The sequence below is a fragment of the Augochlora pura genome, chromosome 10, assembly GCF_028453695.1.
Source record: "Augochlora pura isolate Apur16 chromosome 10, APUR_v2.2.1, whole genome shotgun sequence".
Lineage (NCBI taxonomy): Eukaryota > Metazoa > Arthropoda > Insecta > Hymenoptera > Halictidae > Augochlora > Augochlora pura.
The window spans coordinates 6553148-6578648 of record NC_135781.1 but is presented as its reverse complement, the minus strand read 5'-3'; the positions used below and the strand labels follow the sequence as shown (position 1 = coordinate 6578648).

The following is a 25501-nucleotide window of genomic DNA, read 5'->3' as shown; positions in this document are numbered from 1 at the left end:
CGATCTCGTGTTTCGACCTCTGAGCCGGGTGTAGCGGACGCCTCCCGTCGGACGAGTCCGCGACGAGAAACCTAGCGAAACGGTCGCGAAGGACATCGAGACCGTCGGGTAAAAGTCCGAATGTGTCTCGAATCGGGGGCACGACCGATCCCAAGGATCCGGAAGTGGATCAACGAGCGACGATCCGGCGAAGAAGCCGGGAACGGGGTCCTACGATCCCGAGAGGAGAACAGCAATAAATCGGCGGTTCCATTCTTTCCGGAGAGAAATTTCGATCTTTGATCCTCCTCCTCGCGACTCCCCCCTCCCCCTCCCCCTGCCCCTGCCCCGAGGATCCTTTGTGAATTGGACGATCAACACTTTCACCGTTTAAATTTATCGATGTCGAGCCCGCGACTGTCGTTAGACGATTATACGCACTTTCACCGAATTCTGCGACCGTGCACGGGGGGGGGGGGGCCGACCCCGGGATGATGCTCGGGAACGGTGCCGCGCGAGGGGTCCCCCGCGTTTACGGTTCTTTAAACGCGGAGCTTTCGCGCGAGGAAAATCCGAGCGACGTCGACGCGGGACACGGCGACGCGCGGCGAATCCGTAGACAGCGTCCGGGGGACTTATAAATATTTAAATGGCGCAGGAACGGTGCACGTAGGCGCGATAAAACGGCGGCGGACACGACGGAGTCAACGGCACCCGATGCTCGAAACGACTTTTCGGGCCGATTTCCACTCGGTCGATCCGTTTCGACAACCTGTGGACGATACAGAAAAACGGGAGACAAAGCTTGTCACCGATTTTACCGAATTTACTGGTTTTACCGATTTTATCGAATTTACCGATTTTACCGAATTTACCGATTTTACCGAATTCACCGATTTTACCGATTTTACTGAATTTACTGATTTTACCGATTTTACAGATTTTACTGAATTCACCGATTTTACCGAATTTAGCAAATTTACCGATTTTACCGATTTTACCGAATTTACCAATTTTACCGAATTTACCGATTTCACCGAATTTACCGATTTTACCGAATTTAGCGAATTTACCGATTTTACCGAATTTAGCGAATTTACCGATTTTACCGAATTTACCAATTTTACCGAATTTACCGATTTCACCAATTTTACCGATTTTACCGAATTCGCCGATTTTACAGATTACCGGAGGAGAACACCAAGAATTTCGCGAACTGTCGACTGGGAAACAGGCGAGGAGTGCAAAGACCTTGCCGTTTTACTCAAGAGCGACTTTTCCGAAAGCGGAAGGTGGAACCTGACCAGAGACAAAATCGCGTGTTGCTTTCTTTCGGTTCGACGAGCTCCATGGATCTTCCTTTACAACCACGTCTCCTAGTATTCAAATGTACTGCACGCGTGTTCCCTGTCCGACACCCTGCTGCTGTGTGAACGACAAATTGTCGATATTTGCATCAGCGTTGCTGGACCACTTGTTTCGACGAACTTTAGATTTTTTATTTCACAGTTGAACCTTTTAATTGAAATGAACCCAACTTTGTCAAAAAATTGTGTGCTGTATATAATTTCATTTCGGCAGAGCTATTTTTTAAATTTATTTACTTGTTTATTTTATTTACGAGCTAGAGGACCCTCTTAAATCATACAAAAGGTTATGCACATAATCCGAAGAAAAAAAAAGAATAGAGTAAAAATCATTACATATTATTATACATCAGTTACCAATCTTATTAAATTCATTGAAATGCAAAATGTTTAAATGTCTAGATTTTAAAATAAATATAGACTCAGGCCATTTTCAATATAAATGGTTCAATTACACAGATCATAAGATTAAAGAATTTGTAGACAATGGCTATTAATTAATCTATCTTTTCACGCGTAATAAATATCGTGCAGCGTCTCTCGGCAAACGCGGTCTAATTACTTTTAAAAAGGCAGTAGATGCGTATACTGGGATGCAGGGCACGAGTATTAGCATCGACCTCTAGAATAACTCCAGGCGAATCAGAGATTTAGTATCTTGCCATGATTCTATATCTTCTTCGATAAGTATATTAGTTGTGTACTGTTAACCTAAATGCAGTACCCGTGAAAAATACTTGCGAAAGAATAAAATATAGCGCGCCGTATTACTCAATGATTAAACTGCGGATCTTTCCGGCCGTTTTACTTGATTTAATGTTGCTACGTTAAATTCTCTAACCATCGATACGTCTATAAAAGTTACTGCCGATTTGCAAGGGAAAAAAGTACCGCCACGGTACTTAACAATGGCACTAAAAGTGATCGGCTTCGCGTTGCTTCACAACTGTGATTCGACAGAATTTATTTAACCGTGTCGCTATTTTTATCATAACTTTTGTCACGAGAAAGAAGCTCGATCGTTTCCTAAGGAAGAGTCTCAGAGATACTCAAAGTATACGTATATGTATATTTTACAATTTACATTATAAAAATACTGTCACCGTAACGTAGATTCGAAACGAAAATTACAGTAATGTAATTATTACGGCGACAGCTCGTATTGGTACTGTTATCAATAGACCGTGGATCTTCGTAAAAAACTAACAATTTTCTGCATCGATTGCGTTTACCGAGGAACACATAGACATTTATTCCCGACTCAATTCGTTTCCGACCAGTTACAAATAATATAAATTATAATATAAACGCGTAAAATCCGCAGTCCGATTATTAACAATTTTTACACGTCGCCACCGTTCCTAATCGTAAAACAAAATCAATGAATAGGTTAGAATATATGGGTGAACGAAGAATCTTTTAAAAAAGTTTCGCGTGGGCGTCCGCTTACGTAATTTCAGTAACCGTAAAAGAAAAAATATACAGTGAGAAACCAGACGTTTAGACCGGTGGTTCCAGTGTTACAATAAAAAAAAAAAAATCGCGAAACCGGTCGTTTCGACCAAGTCGGTGGGCGGTTATAATATTGAAAAAATGAGCGCGACGCGATGGTGGATCCGTTGCTGAATACGACTCGGATTCGAAATAGAAGGAAGAGCGAACGGGAGGCCGGCCGCGGCCGTTCCGACGAGCGCGTTTGTTTACTGAAGCGAAGGAAGAGGAAGTGCGAGGGATGGAGGAAGCATGCTAATTTCCATCGTCGGCTCGTGCCGACATCGAGAGTCGTTTATCTATCTCTTAGAAGCGACCGATCGATCCGGTCTGATTGTCGAACGCGGTGAACCCCTTTGCCGCGGCGGGATTCGCCGCGGGTTGCGGATCGCAGCCTGCGCGCCGCAGGACGCGGCCATCCGTGCAACGACGCGATCGCTGCACGTCCGGACGGTGCCGCGTTTCCCGAATACTGGCCCCGGCGTATCGCGAATCCATACAATGTTCGCAGAGACAATTCGTCACGGACCGGGCTCGCTGTCCCAGATTTTATTCGACGCAAGCTGTCTGCCTAGTTAACAAGTTGAGCCCGGTGTCGGTCCCTAGGGACCGACAGTGAACTTTTTCGTTTGCCCACAACAAAAGTTGAACGGAGGTCACATTCTCGCGTGAATATTGACAAATGCTTGCTCGTTGCCGGCCAAACGGAAAGCACAGTAATATCGATGCCGGGCTCAACGTGTTAACATCGACGAATCTATCATTAAAATAACCCACAATCAAAGATATGCAGGAGAAAGGATCTCCGGGTCTCGACACATCCCACGGTTGCTAGCTCGAAGAAACGCAAATCGGCGAGATTATTCTAAAAGTTCTTATCCGATATACTAATCGTAGCCGCGTTATCGGAAAAAAAAGATAGCGCAGCTTTAATTTCGCTGCTGTTTAAGTGGATATCTACAGGTAATCGTGAAATCTACTCGATCCTCGAGAATATTTCACGTGGAATATTACTCCGATTCGCATCGCGGACCTGCTATCGTCAAATCAATTCGATTAAATATACTTTTCGTAGACCCAGAGGCTGCGAGAACACTGTTGCAAGCCCGCGCAACGGGTAGACCTTCGAACGGGGGAACTACTCGCCGATGCTGACACTCGTGGAGAAGGTTGTTTCTCCGGGCGAAACGAAACTCCGCCGCACTGTTCACTTTTCGAAGGGACACTGGTCTCTCGGTGGTGCCGAGCACAAATTCGCGGTGCTCGCCGATCGAAACGCTGGCTTCGACTGAGAGAGCCGCCTCGACCTTGATCCGATCCGTTCCGATCCAAGCCCGGTGATCGATCGCGGCTGAACTCCGCGGCGGCGGCGGTGGCCGAGGGAAGCCTTTTTCGTGCGAAGCCAGGAGAGAACGGTGCGGATGCGATAACGTGCGCGCGCGATGGTACACGCGTGTCGCGCGGCGGAAAACGCGTCGTTCTACTGGCGAGTCCGCGAGTCGCGAGCGATGTTCCCGCTCGGTGGCTCGCGGTAGAAGTGGTAGAAGTGGCAGAGGCCACGGCGTTACCCCCCGCGTGCCGCCGCGCCGACGACGGGTGACAGGGACGCGGCTAGATCGGCTAGATCTCGCGATCGAGAGCCACCTGGGACGCGATCGCGTGCGAGATCGGATGCGAGAGGGAATCCGGGAAGAAGCCGGCGATCCCGCGTCTGCCCGCTGCGATTCGAGTCGAAAACGAGGCTGCCGTCGCGTGACGACTGACTTTCCGCGCGCGATCCTCTTCGGTACGCGGAACGCGCGCGTTATGCCATCGTTTGTTGTTGCGACCGTCGCGGCGGTCGAAAACGCCGCGTCCCGAATCTCTTTCAGCTCGTTCCCTTCGGAATGTTAAAAGTTTAGGGCGCGTTCGGGTGCCCGGCTGCGATAAACGACAAGCGACGGAATGTACTCTATTGTTGTTTTATATGGGTGTGTTGGAGGAGCGATACTTCTCCAGAGTAGTCGCTCGTCTTCGAGGAAGATCAACGCGTCGGGTGCCACGTCGGTCACGTATCGCTGACGATCATTTCGAACGCGGTGACTATCGAGCGTATTTTGAAGAAATCTATTTTAAATGTATTTGAACCAAAAAAAGAAAAAGAATAAATTAACCCCTTGCCGTACCATTTTCTTCATAGTTGCAATGATCAGAAGTTTTTCGATTTTAATCATTTCTAAGAATAAGAAAGACGATGTATTTCAGTGTCATTCGATCGATTTCAGTGTGCGCCTTCATTTAGTTGAATGTTTAAATATCGACGACGAGAGAAAAGAATTATTGATTATAAACTCCGTAGTACGAGAACTAAACGAACTCTTTTACTGAAAGAATTATTTTTGCAACGCTTTGCAAGCAAAATCGTTCATATTATCTGAAAATTTCGTCGAAGTTCTTTCCTGGGATATCGTAAAAAATAAATGTTCTCGGATAAAGTGGTCGCTATCGAATAATGTACAAAGTCCAAATTTTCGTGTCCTCGTATTTAAAACACAGAAAAAAGGAAAGTGTTATATATAAATTGCTGATCTACGTTTATATTTTTTACGTATATAATTTGACATGAATATGAAAGTTTTCTTTCTCAACAGATTTTTTATCGAGGGTCACGATAATTGGGACGCGTACTTTAAGTCGGCGCCGCGACGGGACGCGCTTGCAGCTTCTACCGCGGCAGGAGCGTGAACGTGCCTTCGGACCTTTGCATCCGGAAACAATCGACGTAAAAAACGTCGCCCGCACAATGTTCTAAACCAGGGCTTCTTAAACTATGGGTCGCGTAGCAAAATTCTGCGGACGCGAGAGATTTTAATGTCAAATATAATTGAATATAGTTGAATCTAAAACTATATATTTTCATATGTATATGTATATTGTTGCCTAATAAATAAATCATCAAAAAATATGAATTTACTTTTCTTTTATATTTGTATGGGGTCGTCAAGAAACTCGCAATCATAAATGGGGTCGTGAATGGCAAAAGTTTAAGAAGCCCTGTTCTAAACGTACGGATCGGGTCGGTTGATGGAGGCCAGTTAAGGTCGGCGAAAATCGTCGCGTTCCGACGGTAATTTGGAAATCGAGTCGCTCCAGTTCCAGAGTACATATTTATAGCCCCGGGGAATTGGCAAACGAGATTGCAAGTGTATCCGAAGGATCGGAGGAATTGACCAAGAGCCATTCCGGCGTTCGGTCGAACGTCGGGGAACAGGGAACGCTGTCCCGATACGCCGCCGAAGACTAATGACCCCTGACAACGGAGAAACAGGGACGACGTACGATCGAGGAGACTGATCTACGAGGAATCGGACAAGCGACCGGCGCGGTAACGGTGCTACCAATCTCGCTGTGCTTGCCAGCTGTTCGAGCACCGCCGCTCTCCCCCCACCCTCCCTCTTTTTCTCTTGCTCTCTCTCTCCCTCTCTCTCTCTCTCTCTCTCTCTCCATCTTTTTCTTTCTTTCTCTCGATCTCCCACCTCGGTTTCCACAACCCGATCCTCTCTCTCTCTCTCCTTTCCTCTTTCTCTCCTCGCGGCTGTCCTGTTACCTAGACATTCACTTCGCCCTGACAAAACGTTTCGACACCGCGAAAACGTAGCAGAACGCCGGCCTTTTTAGCCGGAACGCGTTGCTTTCTAAAAACCGGGGCTGCTCCTGGAGCTCGGATCCTCTGGATACCCATGTTCACACTCGATCGGCGCATCGTCTGGATCGTTGCCCAACACGCGAATCCGTCGCTCGCGATTCTACCCCCCTCGAATCCGTTCCCCGTTCGATCTTTCGATATTTCCCGTTCGATCTTTCGATATTTCCCGTTCGATGTTTCTGCCATCGAAATTTCCGTTACGAATCGCAAGGGCGCAACGAATATAACTGGGAGACGAGGGTCTCGCGCGCGCGTCATCGATACAAGACGCGACAACGCTGGAAAATTCTAAACGGGGTTATCTCCTCGTGCCGTTTTCCTCTGTCCTCGACGCAGGAAGACCTTCGCGGACCAGTCGTTTGACGACGATTCGGGTGCCGTAACAGCGGAGATGATGATGCCCGGTTTAGGTGAAACCGACGCGAATTTCGGAATATTCTTCTGTCGCAACCGCGGATCGTGACGAGCCTTCGTAAAAATCTCGGGAATTGAATTTTCGACGCGAATATCGTCAAGCAATCTCGTATTCAACCCGATGCCTGACGAAATGCCCACCTGTCCCGGTAAACCTCTCTTTCAGCAGATGTAACTGCTCCAACTAGTCTCTTAAATTTCGAGTCTTTACGCAAAATTTTCTGCATTCATTTGAGAAAGTCATTTAAGAGTCATTTAGAAGCCCGTTTCCTTTTTTTAAATAGTTTTCGTTGTCTCGAAGTTTTATATTATTAGTTTTTATTTATTGAAATTTTTCTACCAGGGTGGATAACAAACGTAATAAAAATAACGTACTCATTTCTCTGATAAATATTCTGCACAAATATCAAAAGCACTCGCATTGTTCCCAATTGGTTCTCATCCATTTTACAGTTCTCTCCGTACGAACATTTCCATAATGGAATTACATAGACTCTAGTCGAGCTTGGGACATTATATCCTGAATCGATGCATCGTGCGGGGATGAATGGGAGAGTCTATAGAATTCCGGAGGTGCTCGCGTTGCTGTCTGACTTTCATTGGCATTCGTCGGTTTTATCGGACAAAACGATTCCGTTCGAGGACATAGTGAATTCGACGGATCCTCGATCCTCTGAAATATACGACCAGGTAGATGTACGTCGACCATACCAATTTATCGAATAAACACCGTAGGAGGCGGTTTCGTTGGTCGCGGTAACGGTACACTACCCCGGCGATGATTTCTAAGGATTCCCTGGCCTTGCTGGTATCCCGCGACGAAAGCAACGCAGTGCAATAAATGCCACGCAAATACCAAACTGGCTTACAGACGCTTCGTCGCGCCGCCTCGCGTCGCGCCGAGCCGCCACCGGTACATCGCGATGTATGTATAGCGGCGGAGCAAATGTCAGAAGCCGCGGAGCCCGATAGGCGACCGCCGACCGCTCGCAAATCTTCCGCCAATTAGCAGAACCGATACGAGATCGATCGGCTCGATTGAACCCGCGATTAATGCCGTGTAACGCGCCACCGCCGTTCGAAAGTAGTTTTGTCAACCGGTGGTCTCTCGTCGGGAAACCGTTGGCATTAACACATTTTTCAAACGCTGCGCGCCTCGCAACTCTACGTCAACTTTTAGCCTGTCACAGTTTTCCAATCTATCAACCCTTTGCGATTTAACTACTTCCTCTCGAGGATAGGAAACATTTGAGAATTATCTTCAAATTCGAGAACTACAGGGACGATGAAGAAAGAATTTAAATGGCTCCGCTACAGAGCCCTCGAGTGTACAGGGTTAAAGATCAGTTTACCTCAAATTTATTGCATTACAGTTATGGAATGTATTATAGATGGGTAAGTATATTAAACAACGGAGTTCCACAAAGTTTTACCGGTGTCTCCTTTACTAGTTATTGAGTTATAAAATATGTAATGGTTTACTCTTTTCTCCGGATTATATATGTAAACTCTGTATAATTTAAAAACATTTTTAGCCTGTAAATAAAATGAATAAATAAAATACAAGAAGATACGTTGAAAGCTTAATTTTCATTGCAAGACGAAATCCAGAGAAAGATGCACGACTGAGAAATAAATAGCCAAATTTGTTCGACAATTTTCACTCGGTTCCCTCGCTGACAAAAGGGAACAAGTTTTGGCAGTGGAAAAAGACGTCGGCAGTCAGACAAGTGCTCGCTAAACGCGCGTTGAAATCTCTCGGGCTCGGCTGTATCAAGATTACAAGCAGCCGTGCCACTTCGGGAGCAGTTTGTAAAAAAAAAAGTTTATTGTAAATGCGAGCGTTTTCTAGTTACACAAGCGTTTTCTCGCTCGAACGAACCGGCGATTCCCGTCTTGTCAGTCTTTTTACGTAACGGAAGAAGAAAGTCCTTTGGCACGAGCCACCCGGATAGTCCTTGCGATTTCAGAGACGTTCGGTTTCCATTCTATTCTCGTGTTATCCCTCTTCGCAGACCCGCGAATGTCGCTTTACATTTTCCATTCTATTACGGTGAATATAGAGAGTCCGCGAGCAGCGTGTCGTCGATCGTTTTCTTCGACGACGAAACGGTACTTTCTTCGGCAAAACGATTTCGTGACAGTTGCATATTCTTCAGCCGTGAGATTTCTTGATAATCCGACTTTCCTTGGTAAATATTGAAAATCTAAGCGGATCAGGGCTTTTGGTCTTCGACGATACGTTGCGAATGGTTGAACAGTGAGGTCACCGACACTGTTAACAGCAATACGTAAACGTTTATGCTCGGTGTCGCGTTACAGGCACCTGTACTCTGTGATCTCTCTGTTAGTAAACTGTGCTCGCAGAAGTTGTCTTACCGACTAGAGCAGTTACCATTGATGATTAATCTGTGAAATTAGTATTCGCTCTCCTACGTCGACTTCGAATATTAATCAACAATAATTGTTACACTCTGACTGGATTAACGAAATAATTTCGATAAGATAACTTTATCGTTATTGACGCTTATGTTCTTATTCGACTGATCAAAGTTCAAGATGCTCATGAAAACAACAGAATGCTAAGAACGATATTTTTGTTCAGTAATACTTAGTTTATAAAAGAAAAATTGGACCGCTGTCATACATTTCGAATTTGACGTGTTTCGTTCGTGGGTCTGTACAACGCCGTTACACGTGGTGGCAAAATGCTCAAACTGTAGCCAAATTACCGACAGTCGATTTCAGAGAGTAGTTTGAACGTCTCACCACTATTCCACACGGCGCTGGACTTACCAGTACTAATACCTTTCTCCGCGGGTGGCGTCGCGATCGAGTTGCAACGGGCTCGCATGGTAACGCGCTGCGACTCGGTTTCCACGCGACGATTCGCCAACTTTTTAATTTTCTCTTCGGAATTCTTAAATTACACGGTGACGAAGAACGAGGCTTTGTGCCGTGTCGGCGCATCGGTTCTTTAATGGTACCAAGGATGTAGCATTGATCAAACTTGTAACAAGTGGCTATAAACAAGTCCCTGTTTCAAGGCTGACAGGAATAACGAGTGAACGCTTTCCACAGGAATTATTATTAGATATGGAGCCTTGATACTTAAGCTGCGCAAGGTGTCCCGGCATTAATTACACAGAAACTGCACAGTAACAGAACCGCAGAATTAAACTGTTTGACCATGTCTGTCCTTGACTGGCCGTTTCTACTGATCCGCGGCTCCCTCGTCCGTCCGAGGCAGTTTTCTTTACCGTACTCGCTGCGAGAGAACTACTTAAACGTGTTAGATAATAGATTATCGAACTCGGTACCTATTCGACCAATTATGATTCAATTCGATGGAGTTGAATTCATCTTAAAGCGTCTCCCATTCAAGCATGAATTTAATCATGAAATCTATGTCATTTTCAGTTCCAAAAATTAGTTGGGAAAATACGGTTGGCTGGATCACCGTTGAATTTGTTTCGGCGGAGTTCCAGCCGCTTGGACATCAGGAATCGTTTTGCTCGTCGGTGTGCATCGCGAGCGAAAAAAGAGAGTTCCGCCACACCGCGGAGAATTTTCAATCGGTTTCCGTGTTCTCTTTGGGAAGAACGGCTTATGGTGTCGGGTCGTCCGCAAAAGAGCCACGAGGACTCGCGTGCACGTAAACCGGACCGTGGCTCGATATCGCGGATGGAATCCGCGCGATTATTGCCGCCGATGAAACAATATCCGGGCAACGATCCGTGAGAGACGGCCGCGTCTCGTTTCCACGGTAAAAACAGTCGAAACACAACGGGAAGAAAACAATGTTACCGGCGGATCGTCCCTGATCTATCTTCCCGTCTCTGTCGGTCCTTCTCTCTCTCTCTCTCTCTCTCTCTGTTTCTCTTTCTTTCTCCTTCCCGATGAACCGAAAGCGAGGCTACCGCGAACCTCGAACACCATTCGACGGCTTGATCCCCGGCTGTAACGAGACTTCGGGCCAAGTAACGGTAAACTCCATATCGCGTCGTTCCTACGGTGTCCTATTCACCGTGCACGAGCGCTCACTCTCGAATCTTTTTTTCACGAGTCTACGAGCCGAACGGTTGTTTATCCCGCCACCGCATCGCGATCGAAACGCGCAAGGGCAAGTTTCCTGCAACAACTCCTCTAAACGCGACGATTTTAAAGTAACGGTTTCCTAAAATCAAACGATCACGGATATCGAGTAATTTCCTTAGATTCCGGGCTATTTTAAATTGGTTCGCCCGGTTTGGCGAATTTGGCACCTGAAAGATTAGCCAACGTTGTTATCCGCTTGTTTTTAGTAAAATAGATTTCCTTAACCATTTGCGGTCGTATTAAATTTATACACAAGTCATGCTGGTCGTAATTAATTTTCTTTCAGTGGACAATAATAAAAGAAGAAAAAACAGAATTTATTAACTCCGTTTCAATGTTTAGACATATGTAACGCAATAATATGTTTTAATTTTATGTAAAAATAAAAAAGATGATAAAAAATAAATTGCTTTGGTGGCTGAGAGTAGACGTACGACCGCAAAGGGTTAATAATTCAATGGGTAATCCGATGGTATTTGACGGCAGTTTTCTGATAGTTTCACAGTCTAAGTTAAAAATTTCTTGAGAAATTCTTTCAATAAATCTATTCTAACTCCAAAACCGAGATATTTCTTTCGAAATTGAATCCAGCTCTTCCTACTACAGTACCTAAACTAATACTGTAAACAGAAATGCATTTGACATAATTTTCAATAAAAAGTTCTGAAACAAGGAAAAGAAATTGGAATTTTCAACTTTCCCTCGCCGATTCGACAAGTTAAAATCACTGCAACGATATTTCTCAAACACCTCGAAATTGTCTGCCATTTTAAACGCCGTCCACTCATGGCTGTCATAAACGCGTGAAATCCGCCGAGATAAACACCGCGAGTTTGATTGGCTTATTACACACAGGCAGGGGTTAACCGCTGTTCGCGCGGGGCACTCCGACGCGGTAAAACGATTCTACAGCTGCAGCGGTTAGAGACCCAGTGACAAATTATTTTCTAGAATCCCGTTTCCCGGTACGGCGTTCCGCATCAGCGGAAAAGCAAGCGGATGCGTCAGAAATTAATATTTGTCCGACGCGAGAGAGAATTTCGTGTACGCGAGGGTGGGGGGAGCTGTCCGCCGGACACTTCAGACGCGCGCGGTCTGCTCGGCGTTTCGCGAGCACGTTTCTATCAGATAAAGCGTAACCCAGTTTTTTCGCGCGGCGGCGTTCGTCGGAAAACGTTTTCCTGGCGGCTCGCGCGCGCGCGCTCGGCTCGGCTCGGCACAGAGAAGAGCATTGTTTTAACGATTGTGTGTCGTGTGTCGCCGAGCGAGCGTACGCGCGCGCGCGGGCACAATAAAAGTAGTAGCGAGCGGCGAGAGATTCGCGATGGAGAACGCAAAGCCGGAAATAATAGCGGCGAAGCATCGCTCTCCTCTGGCTCTGCTCTACTCGCGCTTCGCTTGCCTCGCCCGCCCGAGAAACGGAGCAGATCGGCCGCGGAACAACCGCGGCAACGACAACGAGAACAACACCCGTAAAAGGGACGTGAAACATTCCGCGGCCTCGAGCCTCTGTGTGTCCCCGGGAACGATTTTGCACGCTCCCGGACCAAGCCCCAGACACCTCTTCACTCAAATCAAGCCGGTCTCGCGGACTAATGACACCTCGGCTCCAAGACAAGGCAGTTTCAAGACGATCCAATATTCAAGGCCTTTGCCTTCCTCAATATTCAACAGATCGATCCGTTAGTTTCAGGCGCCTTCCTGAATTCGACTGTTCTCGGAGTACACCCTCCGAAAGACTCGAGAGTCGATCCGACAAATGAGCCGTTCAGTGCACACATCGACTAACTCCATAAAACAAAAAGTCGAGAAACGCGATGAAATGATGTACATTGATTTTTAAAATTCCTGTTATAACATAGATTCACATATATAATGTAGAATGCATAAATACAGATATAGCTTTCATTTAACGATGTATAAAATTAACAAGAAAGAATAGCCAAAAAATAATCGTCGGTAATGTTACAGTTTTTATATGACTGGTGGAGTGGCCAAAAAGATTTTGCCGTTTAATGGTGTTAATCTTTATTATTCAGGAAAGTTATTATAAATATAAAAAGTTATGACTATACCAAGTGCTTTGACACTTAAATTTAAGATTTTTCAAAAAGTGGAGTTAATCGATGTGTGCACTGGACGGCTCAAATATCGATCAAACACTGCGAGCTCAACGCGTCGATTACTTTGTTTTCTCTGCGTCTTTCCTCGTTCTTCGAACTTCTTTAACGTTCCGTTAAAGGTGGACGCGTACTAATACCGCGTCGCGTGAGATCAGGTGAAATCGGGCGACGTTTCAAAGAGCTCGAGCCCGCGTGTTACCATTATTCCAAATCCGTTGGATCAGAATCGCGTCACGCTTTTATTATATCGTCACGCGTGGATGGATTTCGTTCCTACGAATGTGATTTCACTCGACGCGACGTTCGTATGTTTCTACCATAAATGCGTCGCATCTCTTTATCGTGAGACATCGAAATAGTTTAGTGAACTCATTTATTACTGCGACCAGACTGTGAATTTTATGCAATTATGATACAGGACAGCTAGATGAAACAAAATAAAGTTTCGTTTTTTTTTTTTTTTAGTAAATTTCTATAAATTCATTTAAATTCTTTTTAATTTAATTAGCAAATTTTGAAATGCCATCTTCTTTTCTTTATCAAAATCGTTAGTATAAGCCATGCAAGTTTATTTACTTAATTTTGGTTTTTTTACAGTCGAATCGGAAAATTGTTCTATTGCATAAAGATCCGCAGTCTAATTGCGGCACGTCTACGCATAAAAAGTTAACCCTTCGCACTCGAGTGGCGCCTACGAAGCGCCGATGAAAATTGTTACATAATTAACAAAATAATGTTAACATTATTAAAGACCCCTCTGTTAAAAGCGTAACAGTTTGACGAGACACAAAACTCAACCTCACCAGCGTAAATTATACCAATTACTATATTACAGCTGGTCGAAATAGCAATTTTGTATCTGAGCTTGAAACGGCTTCGAGTGCAAAGAGTCAATTTGAAATTCTCCTCAAGGACAAAATTTACTCAATAAACTAAATTTCAATGAATTCACTCATCAAAACGAAATTGTAATTACCCCCAACTTCTAAACAATTTAATTTCAATAACAAAATTCAACTATAAAATTCAATCAAAAATCAAATTTAAATAAAACTCTCAATTTAAAATCAAATAAACCCAAACAATTTAAACAAAATTAAGGAATAGAAGCTTAATCCTCGCTGCGGAGAATTTTCCTGAAAAGTCGACGCGGTAAAACTTCTGCACCAATTTGCCGGTCGTTCATAGCTCGTTTGCCAGAAGTATCGACGGAAAGGAAGCATTGTTCCCTGCCGGTGTAAAGATCGGTTGGATCGTTTTTCCGAGTCGTTGCCAACGAAAATGAAACAGCGCGCTCGCGCGGGCTCGCGCGCGCGCGTGCCGGTGATAACCGACGAGAATTAACGAGCCTCCGTCGGTCGCCATTCGCCACCTGTTGCCCGCAGAAATTCGCCGGCTGATACTGATTTACGGGACGACCATTAGCGACCGCGTTTCGGGGGACCGTTTGTCCGCCCTGTCCATATTGTATTAGCACGAATGGCTGGACCGACGGAGGACCATGGGGTTTGTGGGTACTCACCTTCGCTTGGTTCTCCTCGGTGCTTCTCTCCAGGACATCGTAACTGACGAATCGATTCTGCAAATTCCGAAACGAGTATTTTATTATTTCGTCCTTCAACTGGCTTTTCGTTAAACGCTCTAACTACCGGACGCGTGTCTACGCTTTAACCCTTTACAGCATGTCCACTCTTAGCCATCGAAGCTATTTATCCAGTTTTTGTATTTTTACGTAGAATTAAAATATATATTATTGTGCTACATATATCTGAACTTTGAAAAAGAATTAATAAATTTTGTTTTTCCTGCTTAACCCCTTGACGTACCATTTTCTTCACATTTACTGCGATTAGGAATTTTTCGATTGCTATAACTTCTTCGAACGGATAGAACGTTAATGTTTATTCCGTGCCTGAATTTACTAGAATGCTTAAAGATTAATAACAAGGGATTTTAGAATTTTATTCTAATTTTAAAGAACAGATTAACATCCATATTTAATTAATTGTTACTAGTAATATCCGTCACGAGTTGGACTCGTCAAAGTACGCTAAGGGGTTAATCTTGTATATTATATACTATTGTTCGACCAATGTATATGAATTTCAGTAACTATAATATATCATTAATTACACAAAACTTGTATAATATGCATAAATCCACAATTTAGTTACAATTAAAAACGAAATGTTTAAGACTCGAATAATATATATATACAATATAATAAAATAATAAATAGCTTCGACGTCAGAATCGCAAGAGTGCACTTGTATGTAACGACCGTACAATGTTACCGAGTGACACCGTTGTTTGCGCTTCTGTGTATCCAGACATTGTTTACATTACGCGTGAGCAACACTACGATAAACTGTTGGGCGCTGAAGCGAAAGTGTCGCGTACACCGAAATTGTTCTCCAAACTTGGCTAACCCAAAAGTCAACTGCCACGAGCAAATTGTTACTCGATAAATAAAAATTCGAAATTGGACATTCGGCATTTTCAATAACCAGAGATTTCCTACTGTATATCAGATCATTTCGATCTGGAACGCGTGGATTTTCTAGTGAAATTAACGAGCGAACTATGTATTTCAGATCGAAATAAACGTCCAGTTTCGTTGAAGCAATTCTCGTTTTATTGATCATGGATCCGTGAATCATAGTCCGCGAGGAAAGCGTTGGACAACTCGCCGACAGGTAATGCGTTTTGTATCTGCAAGCCGGCGGAGCTATCCGAGTTTCAGGGTAATTGCCGGTGAACGTGTAGAAAAAACGACAGCGAGGAGTCGTAAGAATTAAAGCCGCGCGTTATTTCTGGGAGAAACCGGGCCCGTTAAAAATCGAACGTGTCGCGTGCAACGATCCGACGGAACGGACGCGGTTTGCAAACGCCGCGCGTGACGCAACGTATGAAAGTAGTTAATAAACAAGTCGCCCGCGAACATATCTTTTCGACTTCTCGACGGTGAAAGTCGGCCTGTGGCACACGCGTTTCCCACTTTACCTCTGGTCTCCGTCTAAAGGATCTCAACGATCCGGTCACCGTCTCCAGGACTCTTTGAAATATTTTTTTCAGCGATCTCGGATTCTCATCCTCGTCCGGCATTTTGGTCACCGCGAGAGCGACGGGTTTCACCGCGTCGACGAGTTTCCCAATAGCATCGGGCGCGCGTCTCGCGTGTCCCCGTGCGACTGGTTTTTCGATCGGTGAAATCGATACCGGGGGAGGGGAGGGGAGGGTGTCTCTCGGATCGCGGCGATTACGAGATCACGGACGTTTTGGTTGTTCCGCGAGACAACGGATCGTCACGAGACGGCGAAGAACATCGATGGAATCCGAGAACATCGTGTCAGCGCGCGATATCGGTTGGCGCGTCGATCGCAAGGTTACGAAAATTGACAGCAGGAAATCGGAGTGTATCGAGTCCGGCCGACACACCGGTTCGACTCGACAAGTGCGCGCCGCGGACACGACTAATCGCCGCGGAGCGCGCGCGCTGCCTCGACGCTGGTTCCGGGAATAAAAAGCGTTCGCAGTCTGCTATCTTACCTCGGCGGTTTCCTGCTGATAGCGTTCACCGGCAGCCTGAAACGCAAAAGCAGAACGTGTCATCGGATACAATTAAGTGACGTCGTCGAGGTGGACGGCGAGCGAAATGCAATCGTTCGCTGCCGAACCCCCACTCCTTTCCCCGACTGTTGACCTTCTGTCACGATTTGTTTGGGAAACGATGACCGGGAGCGGTCTAAACGCTCGCGTAAATGTTTTTGCAAATTCTCGGATAGGAGCATTTTCAAAACACGTATCGAATCGAGGGTAACAGACGGAAGATTCATCGATTCACACAAGGTGCACAAGGTTTCATGGCTTTGGCGGTCGTTTGGAAGAAGTTTAACCGCGAGTCCGGGGAAAAGTTGTCACGCGATCTATGATCTTATGGCAAAAGCATTCCGCGACGCTGAACAAGGTGAAGTGTATCGTGCTCTTTCAACTTGCCGCGAAAGTATGCAGCTTTTCGGAAAAGTGGAATTCGAAACGATAACGAACCGACGCTTCGTTGTATCATTTGCTGTCTCAGCTGGCTAAAAATAAAGATAGCGGTGTATCGTTCGATGATCACGATCTACCCGTCGATACGAGATTGATCTAAGCGTTATTTTTAGAATAGATCGAATATTTGCGCGGCTCGGATATTCGTTTCGGGTGGAGACGCAGCGAAAACCTGGCGCTGCGTCGATGATGCAATCGTTTAATATGTCTAGGAAGTCTTGCGAATCTCCGCGTCACTGCGAAACGCAACGCAAGGCACGAAAAGCACGCGCGCGCGCGGCTCGTCTGCCGTTGTCCGCGAATATTATCCAGGTTTTTAGTCACCGGGTTTTTGCTCGTAACGCTCGGAATGTCACGAATTTCCACGGAGAAGCGGACAGAGAAACGACCGCGCCATAAAAGTGCATCGCGGGGTACGTGGAAACCACGACGGCGTAACGTTTGTTTTAACCATTCGTCCTGCCCACTGAAAGCTAATTTACATTCTTTTGTGCGCCTTCCGCCATTCCATTATCCCTCTTATTTCTAGTCTCGTGTTTCGCGTCGAAATCTCGCGAATCAAACGGGATCGCGTAACGTTGCGTAACACTCTGCCAAGAATCTAGTTAACCACTTGCCCTACAGCAGTCCCGGCCTCGTTGCGAGGATTTCGAAGAGAATTTATGCGCGGCGCGTTAATACGATCTCCGTTAGATTAAAATTCTTTGTTAGTCACTGTTCGATCTCGTTTCAGAGTGAAAGTTAGTTTACCGTAAAATAGGTAAAATAGGGTGGGTGAGATTGAAGAGAATGTGTTTCAACTTCAACTGATCGGAGCTGTTAACATTGATGGAACAAACTAGTCAGAATACTTTATACTGTAAAAATGTTTTTGTCAGGAATTTTTGAATTTATCATATCATAATAAAGATCGTAGGAGATTTAATTAAATCTAATCTTGATATTATAAAACTAGTATGTTAGTCGCGTTCAGAGTTCGGTAGTTCCAGCGGCAAAGAAAGAAAGTTTCCATCTGATTCACGTCTGTTGCAATCGACGAAAATAACTTTTCATTTGTATACCACGGACTGACAATAAATGTAGATCTTCGTTAAAGATTATACTTAATAGATTAAACTTATAAAGATTATATTCTGACGAAGAAATATAATCTTGCATTCGCAGTCTATCGATCGGATTTAAATTTTTAGTTCAGAACATTCGAGCGCGCTAAATGTTATTTGCAGCGAGCAGAATGATAATTAATTAATTGTTAAAACAATCGTAAAGCGAGACGTTGAAATGAGAAGTTTAAAGTCGACCGACGATTGTCTGAGCCGAGGGCAAGCAGGTTAATTCGATTGAAGGGCATTTGCTTGGCCCCGCCAGACCAGCTTTTAGCTAAAGAAATCTCATCCGATCTTAAACGTCGAGATCGCAGTTCCTCGAGTAGAACTGCCCCTCTCTCTCTCTCTCTCTCTCTCTCTCTCCTTCTCTCTCTCTCCCGGATTAATACCATTTTCGCGAGCTCGACTTCCTCTGGTTTTCGTATCGAGTTAAAAGCCGCCGCGTAAAAATCGGTCTGTCTCTCGTTGGTATAGAAGGTCAACGAACCGGGCAAAGTTCAAGTCCCCGACGTCGGTGTCTTTCATTAATTGCCGATCGATGTCGACGGTTTATCTAATCAGCGATGTATCGATACTAACGTGCGTGGTGTCCGCCGAGATCGCCGTGGCCTGCTGGTTCCGGTTCTCTATGACCGTCTTTATTTGCTCGAGCACCTGCAAACGAACGAACGAACCGGCGTCTAAGTACACGCTCGGCAATTATCCACAATGCGGGGAGAGCCCGCCGCTGCCCGTAATTATCGTTTCTGTAAAACCCGGTGTGTCCCAGATTTCAGCGCGCGATCCCCGCCGCTATTAAAACGGTAGTCGGATCGAGAGGGGCCCGGGGGAGAGAAAAAAGAAAGGAAAACGAACGCGGCGAGGAAATACGTGGTCGCCGCCGAGCGTTTTCATTTCGTACGCGACGTTCTCCGCCGAGCCTCCTCGGGTCGTTCCAGGTCCCGCCGAGGACCCTAATTCGCGACGCAAAGGAAAAATGGCCCTTCGAAAATTTCCCCTCGACGCTCGACGAGTCGAGTTTTCCCCGTTGTAATTCGCGACGGGACCTCGTCCGCGTTGTATTCTTTTTGCACGCGTCGCTTTCTCGTCCCGGACAACCGAGTTTTCCAGGCGTCGGCCTACGGGCAGCTACTAACTCTTCCAAAATTATTTGTAGATCACTGTAAAATTATTTATTAGATCACTGTAAAATTATTTGTTAGATCACTGTAAAATTATTTGTTAGATCACTGTAAAATGATTTATTAGATCACTGTGTGATCTTCGTTCGAAAGAAGAGATCCGAGATTGAATAGCATCGGTAATAAGCGTTCAGTCGCGCTCCGTGCCTAATGCCAATCGCGTGAATCGTGGCGGGGTGGCAGCTGTTCCAGCCAGACGGACAGCGCGGGGTCTCTTCTTTCGAGAAACAGGCTATAATTTGGTACACGGAAGAGCTTCTGATAAATAGGAACCCTCGCAGCAATTTCAATGAACTTTATTACCTAACCCTTAGAGCACCGTAGTTTCTTTGTCGTAATTCACCCCGAAACCACCGATGATAAACCAACCCTTCCGAGACCGATTTTTTCCAAAAAAAAACATTACTACTCCAGCAGAAAACTGATCCTGACGGTTTTTACAAAATATTCATTAATATAAATAGATTAAAATTACATGACTCGTATTAGTGTGCATTCGATACTAACAAGTATTTGTGAAGTATATTTTTGAAAATGGGACACCTAGTTCTATTATCTCAGTGGTGACGGAGAAAATTATATCTCAATAATATTACCTCAGCGACGAGAGAAAATTGTACCTTAATTAACAGGACGTTAATAACGAACAGAGGAAATTATGTATATTTCATAGTCTCGAAAGGCTTAAAGCGATAAATTTCACGTTTCAACGTGTATTATATATTACAGTACCCTAACGCGTAATTAGAAATCACTCTAAAAACGATTTTGCAAGAAAACTGAATCCTCTCAGAATTCGACGGTTTCACCGTGAAATCGTCGGACCTACGAATGAATTTTCCGAGTAATCCGCGTTTGCTATCGCGAGCAGAGAGCATCGGCCAAGGCGACATTACCCGCAAGGATATCCTGTGCCTCTGCGCAACGTGCTGACTGTAGTCCTTATGCTCGATCTCGTTGCTGTTTCTCGTTTGTCGTCGCTGCAAAACAAGAAAGAAAAAAAAAAGAAGAAAATGGTACGGTTCACGACACACAGGCGCGCACGCGCGCGCGCAGGTCCGCGTCGCATGCTTTTTCCACGAACGTGAAAACAATTCGAGAAACTTTCCTCGAGTATCAGAACGGAACGCCGCGGCGCTTTTTTTTCCCTCGGTTAGTAGAAAGGATGTCTGTCTCCGTCCCTCTCTCTCTTTCTCTCCTCTCCATTTCTGTTCGCCGATTCCGCGGCCGTTTCCGCCGGGTTCGCCGTGAATCTCCAGGCGAAACGCGACCGGTTCGCTTTCGAACGCGATACGAATCTGCCCGCGATATGGAGATTCGCGGCCCTGCGGACGTGCAAATAGGCGAAAATTACGCGATCCGCGGCGTCGCCCCCCCGCCGAATAACAATTCGATTGTTACTTTCGCCGTGCCGGTTTTCAATCGACATTTCGCGTTAAACGGATCCGCGCGTCTATTCTTAGATCCGATCTCGACGAAGGATCTCGCGCGCGTAATGGCCGCGTAATTTCTCGGTTAGTTACGCGTTTCTGTGTCAGTTTTATTTTCTGCGGTTTCGAGCGGGTCGCGTTTCAACTTGAACTTGACGGGCTCTTGTACGGCAAGCCCCGCGCGGCCTTCCACTCCGCGAAATATTCGTCTTTCTCCCTTCGCAATTTGCCGGGATTATAGAAACGCGAGCCCGAGAGAGATTGTCCAGCGAACTACCCCATTTAACGCTTCGACCGACACGTTGAACGTCTCGGAAAACATTTCCATCGAATTAACGTAATGTATTTAATCAGACTGAGATTGAAAAGTTACGTTATATTCATAAAATTATTTTCTGAACAATTAAAACAATATAGCAGATTATAATATAATATAATATTATATTATAATTCCATCGAATTAACGTAATGTATTTAATCAGACTGAGATTGAAAAGTTACGTTATATTCATAAAATTATTTTCTGAAGAATTAAAACAACATAGCAAATTATAATATAATATATTATATTATAGACTGTAATAAATATTATCGTAAATATGTATATGTCTCCGTTATATTCGTACCCAAGGGCTGTAATATAATATTATATCACAGACTATAATGAATATTATCGCAAATAGATATATGCCTGCGTCATATTCGTACCTAACAGCTCATTACTGGAAATCTTCACCACGAGTCTGATTCGTTAAAGTACGGCGAAGAGTTATTTATACTGCGTCATTGTAATGTTAATCATAGCATTGAGATTACTATTGTACCAAGGGCTAGCTCCATATATTAAAAAATTACATTATTAAAATCAATTAAATTACATTAAATTAAATTACATTCTTAAATTCAATTAAATTACATCAAATTAAATTTAATCAAATTACATCAAATTAAATTTAATTAAATTACATCAAATTAGATTTAATTAAATTACATCAAGTTAAATTTAATCAAATTACATCAAATTAAATTCAATTAAATTGCATTAAATTCAATTCATTTCAAATTCTTGTTGTACCCTATTCGTGGGACGATTATAGCCTGTTTTGGGGGAATGTAGGAGAGTAATTACGGGGATCGCGGATAGGCAGATATCGTCGACGCCTCGAACGGATCTCGAGGCGTTTGGTCTCCTCGTTGTTCACCGAAGAAATTGGAAGACGGGTCACGAGTCGATCCTCGACACGTGTAACCGCCTTAACTCGATTCACGCGTGCTCAGAATGCCGCGGCGGGCATTACGCTCATTGGATAACGAGAATAACGCCTCCGCCGCGCCTCTGTTTATCCTTTCCCAACGGGGGACCGCGATTTACATCGATCGTCGCCCGTTTTCGACAAGGGAACAATTTCGGCCGTGCCAATTCGCGCCGCAACTCACAGCGCTCTGCATTTTACAGCAGAAACTCGGAGCTATCGTCTCACCCATTCGCATCGTTGCACCATGGACCGAATCAACCGCACAAACTGCATAAACTGTATCAACTGCATCAACTGTATCAACTGTATCAACTGTATCAACTACGTCGCTCGAAAAACGAACATTTCAAACGACGATATAGAAAGCAATTGAACAGGAAGTCGACTCTTCCTAGCAATGCGAACGGGGCAGAATAACTCATCGACCTCTCAGCTGTGTAGCCTGATTTTTAATCCTTATCCGATTCTGCATCGCTAACGATTTCTCTTTAAATCGTAGGTCGATACGCCCGATGTTCGACAAGCGTTAAAAATCTCAGGAATTGATCGTTGCGTTTTAACGATCTTAGAAATGTGCCTGTTAAACGGCGGATCTGTATGCAGAATAAATATTGTTTTCACGGTTTTTAGGAAAGAGAAACCGCATAGAAATTTCTATCTCCCTTAACTCTTCATCGTACCATTTCGTTTACAATTATCGGACAGTTTTTCGATCGCTATAATTTCTTCGAAGAAACTTTATATTTATTGTCTGTTGAATTATAACCTCCCATTTCACGATAGGGAGTAACTTTTGGAAACCCTGTATAAATCTAGGTAAAAAATGTACCTCAACTCACTGCGATCATTGAGATAAGAAACGTATCGTTTGCACGACTTCTTCGCTTTACGATCGATACAGACAATTTTTCTCTTCCATAAAAATCCGCAGTTTCCGTCACGTTAGAGTCGGATTGCCGCAACTCCGCGACGCGTCTATTATTCACAGCTAAGAGCTCGAAGGAAACAGTTGCAGCGGTCGAATCGGAACGATGGCAACACGCCATTCGATTCGGTAACGATCGGCCGCGGCGGCGGCGGCGAACTCGGCCGTAGGTTTTCGAAAAATTCGAGCAGACGTTCTCCCGGAGGAATCTCGGCGGCGTTCGGCTCGTGAATAAAGTAAAGGGGTATGTACTGACCTGGATGGTGGCTAGACTGGCCAGCGACGAGAGCGGCCGTGTGTGCGGAACCTCCCCGGGGAAAACGCTGTCGTGCGACACGGACAATTTCCCGGGTCCACCTCGCAGTTTCACGAAGGACTCGTCCGCGCCGGGCCTCCTGAGGAACACGCTGGAAAAATAAAGAAAGAGCGCGGCGCGCGTCAGACGGGCCGTAGGAACCGACCGTGGAGTGTCCGGTTTGTTTGCTCCGGAACGGGAGCAACGTGGAAGAAGAGCCGCATCTGTTCTCTTCCACGAAACGGCCGCTCGTGCGCGGCGCATTTAACCTTTCATATACCACGCGCCGCTATAGTGGCTTTCGCGAATGGCTCGCGCTTTACTCGATTGTATTATTATTTGAGCCGCCCAGTGCACACATCGATTAACTCCACTTTTTGAGAAATCTTAAATTTAAGTGTCAAAGCACTTGGTATAGTCATAACTTTTTATATTTATAATAACTTTCCTGAATATTCCTTTGATTCTCATGGGAATTTTTTTAACCCTTTGACTACTGTTGGCGCCTATTGGCGTCCGAAACGCGTTGGCTTCCCGGCACTGTAGGCGCCAATAGGCGTCAAGATCAAATCTCGCCCCCGTTTATTATTAAATCTGATTAATTATATATTGTGTAATATTTACGTTATATATTGTAAAAAGAGGCTTAAAATGATTGCTCACTTGAAGTAATATTAGTTTAATGTAATAGAATTCAATATTTTGAATATATCGATATGCTTCCTCGGAAATGCATGTCTAACGAAAAACTACGACCGTGCCAAAGTCTGCCGTGGTCAAAGGGTTGAAAGCATGAGGTGTTCAACTATGGAGACGTTTCACATATCAGGAATTGTACCCGGTGATCGACCGACCGTCCGGTGTACCGAATCGAGCGATCGGATCGATTGCTCTCGCGGAAGAAAAGCGGGGAACTCGAGGATCGTTGTGCAAGAGGGAAAAACAATATCGTGGCTGTCCAGTGACCAACGTAACTTCGGTAGTTCCAATGTGACGACGACTGGAACGCGGTTCGCGCAGCCGGCACGAACGGGATCGATAGGCTCGCTTTCCGTTACGTCTACCTGGCGACAATTGCCGTAGATTACACGAGTAATTAAGCTATCGCGGCACCGCTATACCTTATCTTCCCTTTTCCGTTCGGCTCGACAGCGTTGTGTCACGAAAGATCACGGTGTTTCTCGCGTGTTCGCTCGTCGTACGTCGCCCTCGAGCGCGCGCCGCGCCGCGTTCGATGCCTCGACGCGGTGTGCGCGACCTACTGTCCTTCATTTTCGTAATTCGATTGCTACCGTAAGCGAACGAAGTCCGCCGATGCGGATTAATTCGATCTGTCCGGAACGTAATCAACCTTTCCCTCCGTTACTTCGCGCGTTCGATAATCCGCCGAGCCATTCATCGGGAACGGAACAAAAGCGAGCATGCCCGATAAGCGTTCGCTACCTTCCGATGTTAGACGATTTATTGTCCCCGATAAGAGGAGGGGGGCTGTTCACTTTCCATTTAACACTAAACGTACCAAGAGGATTCAAATGACCCCTTTTGAAAATTTACTTTTCTAATTCTTACATTTATTGTTATCTCTGTCGGTCATTCGACTTTCTGTAAATTCTTATATCATCCGATTATTCAATTTCCCACTTTCCGTTTTTCTCGTAGCTTATTTTTTACCGACAAGAATTCTATGGTAAGAATTTAGGTATAGAAAAATGCCGGTACGTTTAGTGTTAATAATCTAGAGGATCACGCGGCGAAACAATTGAGCCGTTCAGTGCACACATCGACTAACTCCATAAAACAAAAAGTCGAGAAACGCGATGAAATGATGTACATTGATTTTTAAAATTCCTGTTATAACGTAGATTCACATATATAATGTAGCATGAATAAATACAGATATAGCTTTCATTTAACGTATAATTTAATGTATAAAATTAACAAGAAAGAATAGCCAAAAAAAAAAAATTTTGCCGTTTGATGGTGTTAATCTTTATTATTCAGGAAAGTTGTTATAAATATAAAAAGTTATGACTATACCAAGTGCTTTGACACTTAAATTTAAGATTTTTCAAAAAGTGGAGTTAATCGATGTGTGCACTGG

At 44.8% G+C, this 25501-nt stretch overlaps 1 protein-coding gene across 4 annotated transcripts in view; it reads right to left on the bottom strand.

Moving 5' to 3' along the window:
• Window positions 1-25501, bottom strand: part of LOC144476509 (uncharacterized) — a 135418-nt gene that overhangs the window by 23201 nt on the left and 86716 nt on the right. For 3 of the 4 annotated variants that reach the window (XM_078193559.1, XM_078193557.1, XM_078193561.1), the window contains 5 exons: window positions 23362-23512; window positions 20391-20474; window positions 18893-18967; window positions 16707-16742; window positions 14680-14736 (listed from right to left, as the gene is read on the bottom strand). In XM_078193559.1, the coding sequence (XP_078049685.1) occupies window positions 14680-14736; window positions 16707-16742; window positions 18893-18967; window positions 20391-20474; window positions 23362-23512 (403 nt within the window). The remainder of the gene's footprint in view (window positions 1-14679; window positions 14737-16706; window positions 16743-18892; window positions 18968-20390; window positions 20475-23361; window positions 23513-25501) is intronic. The other variant, XM_078193560.1, reaches the window with a different exon arrangement.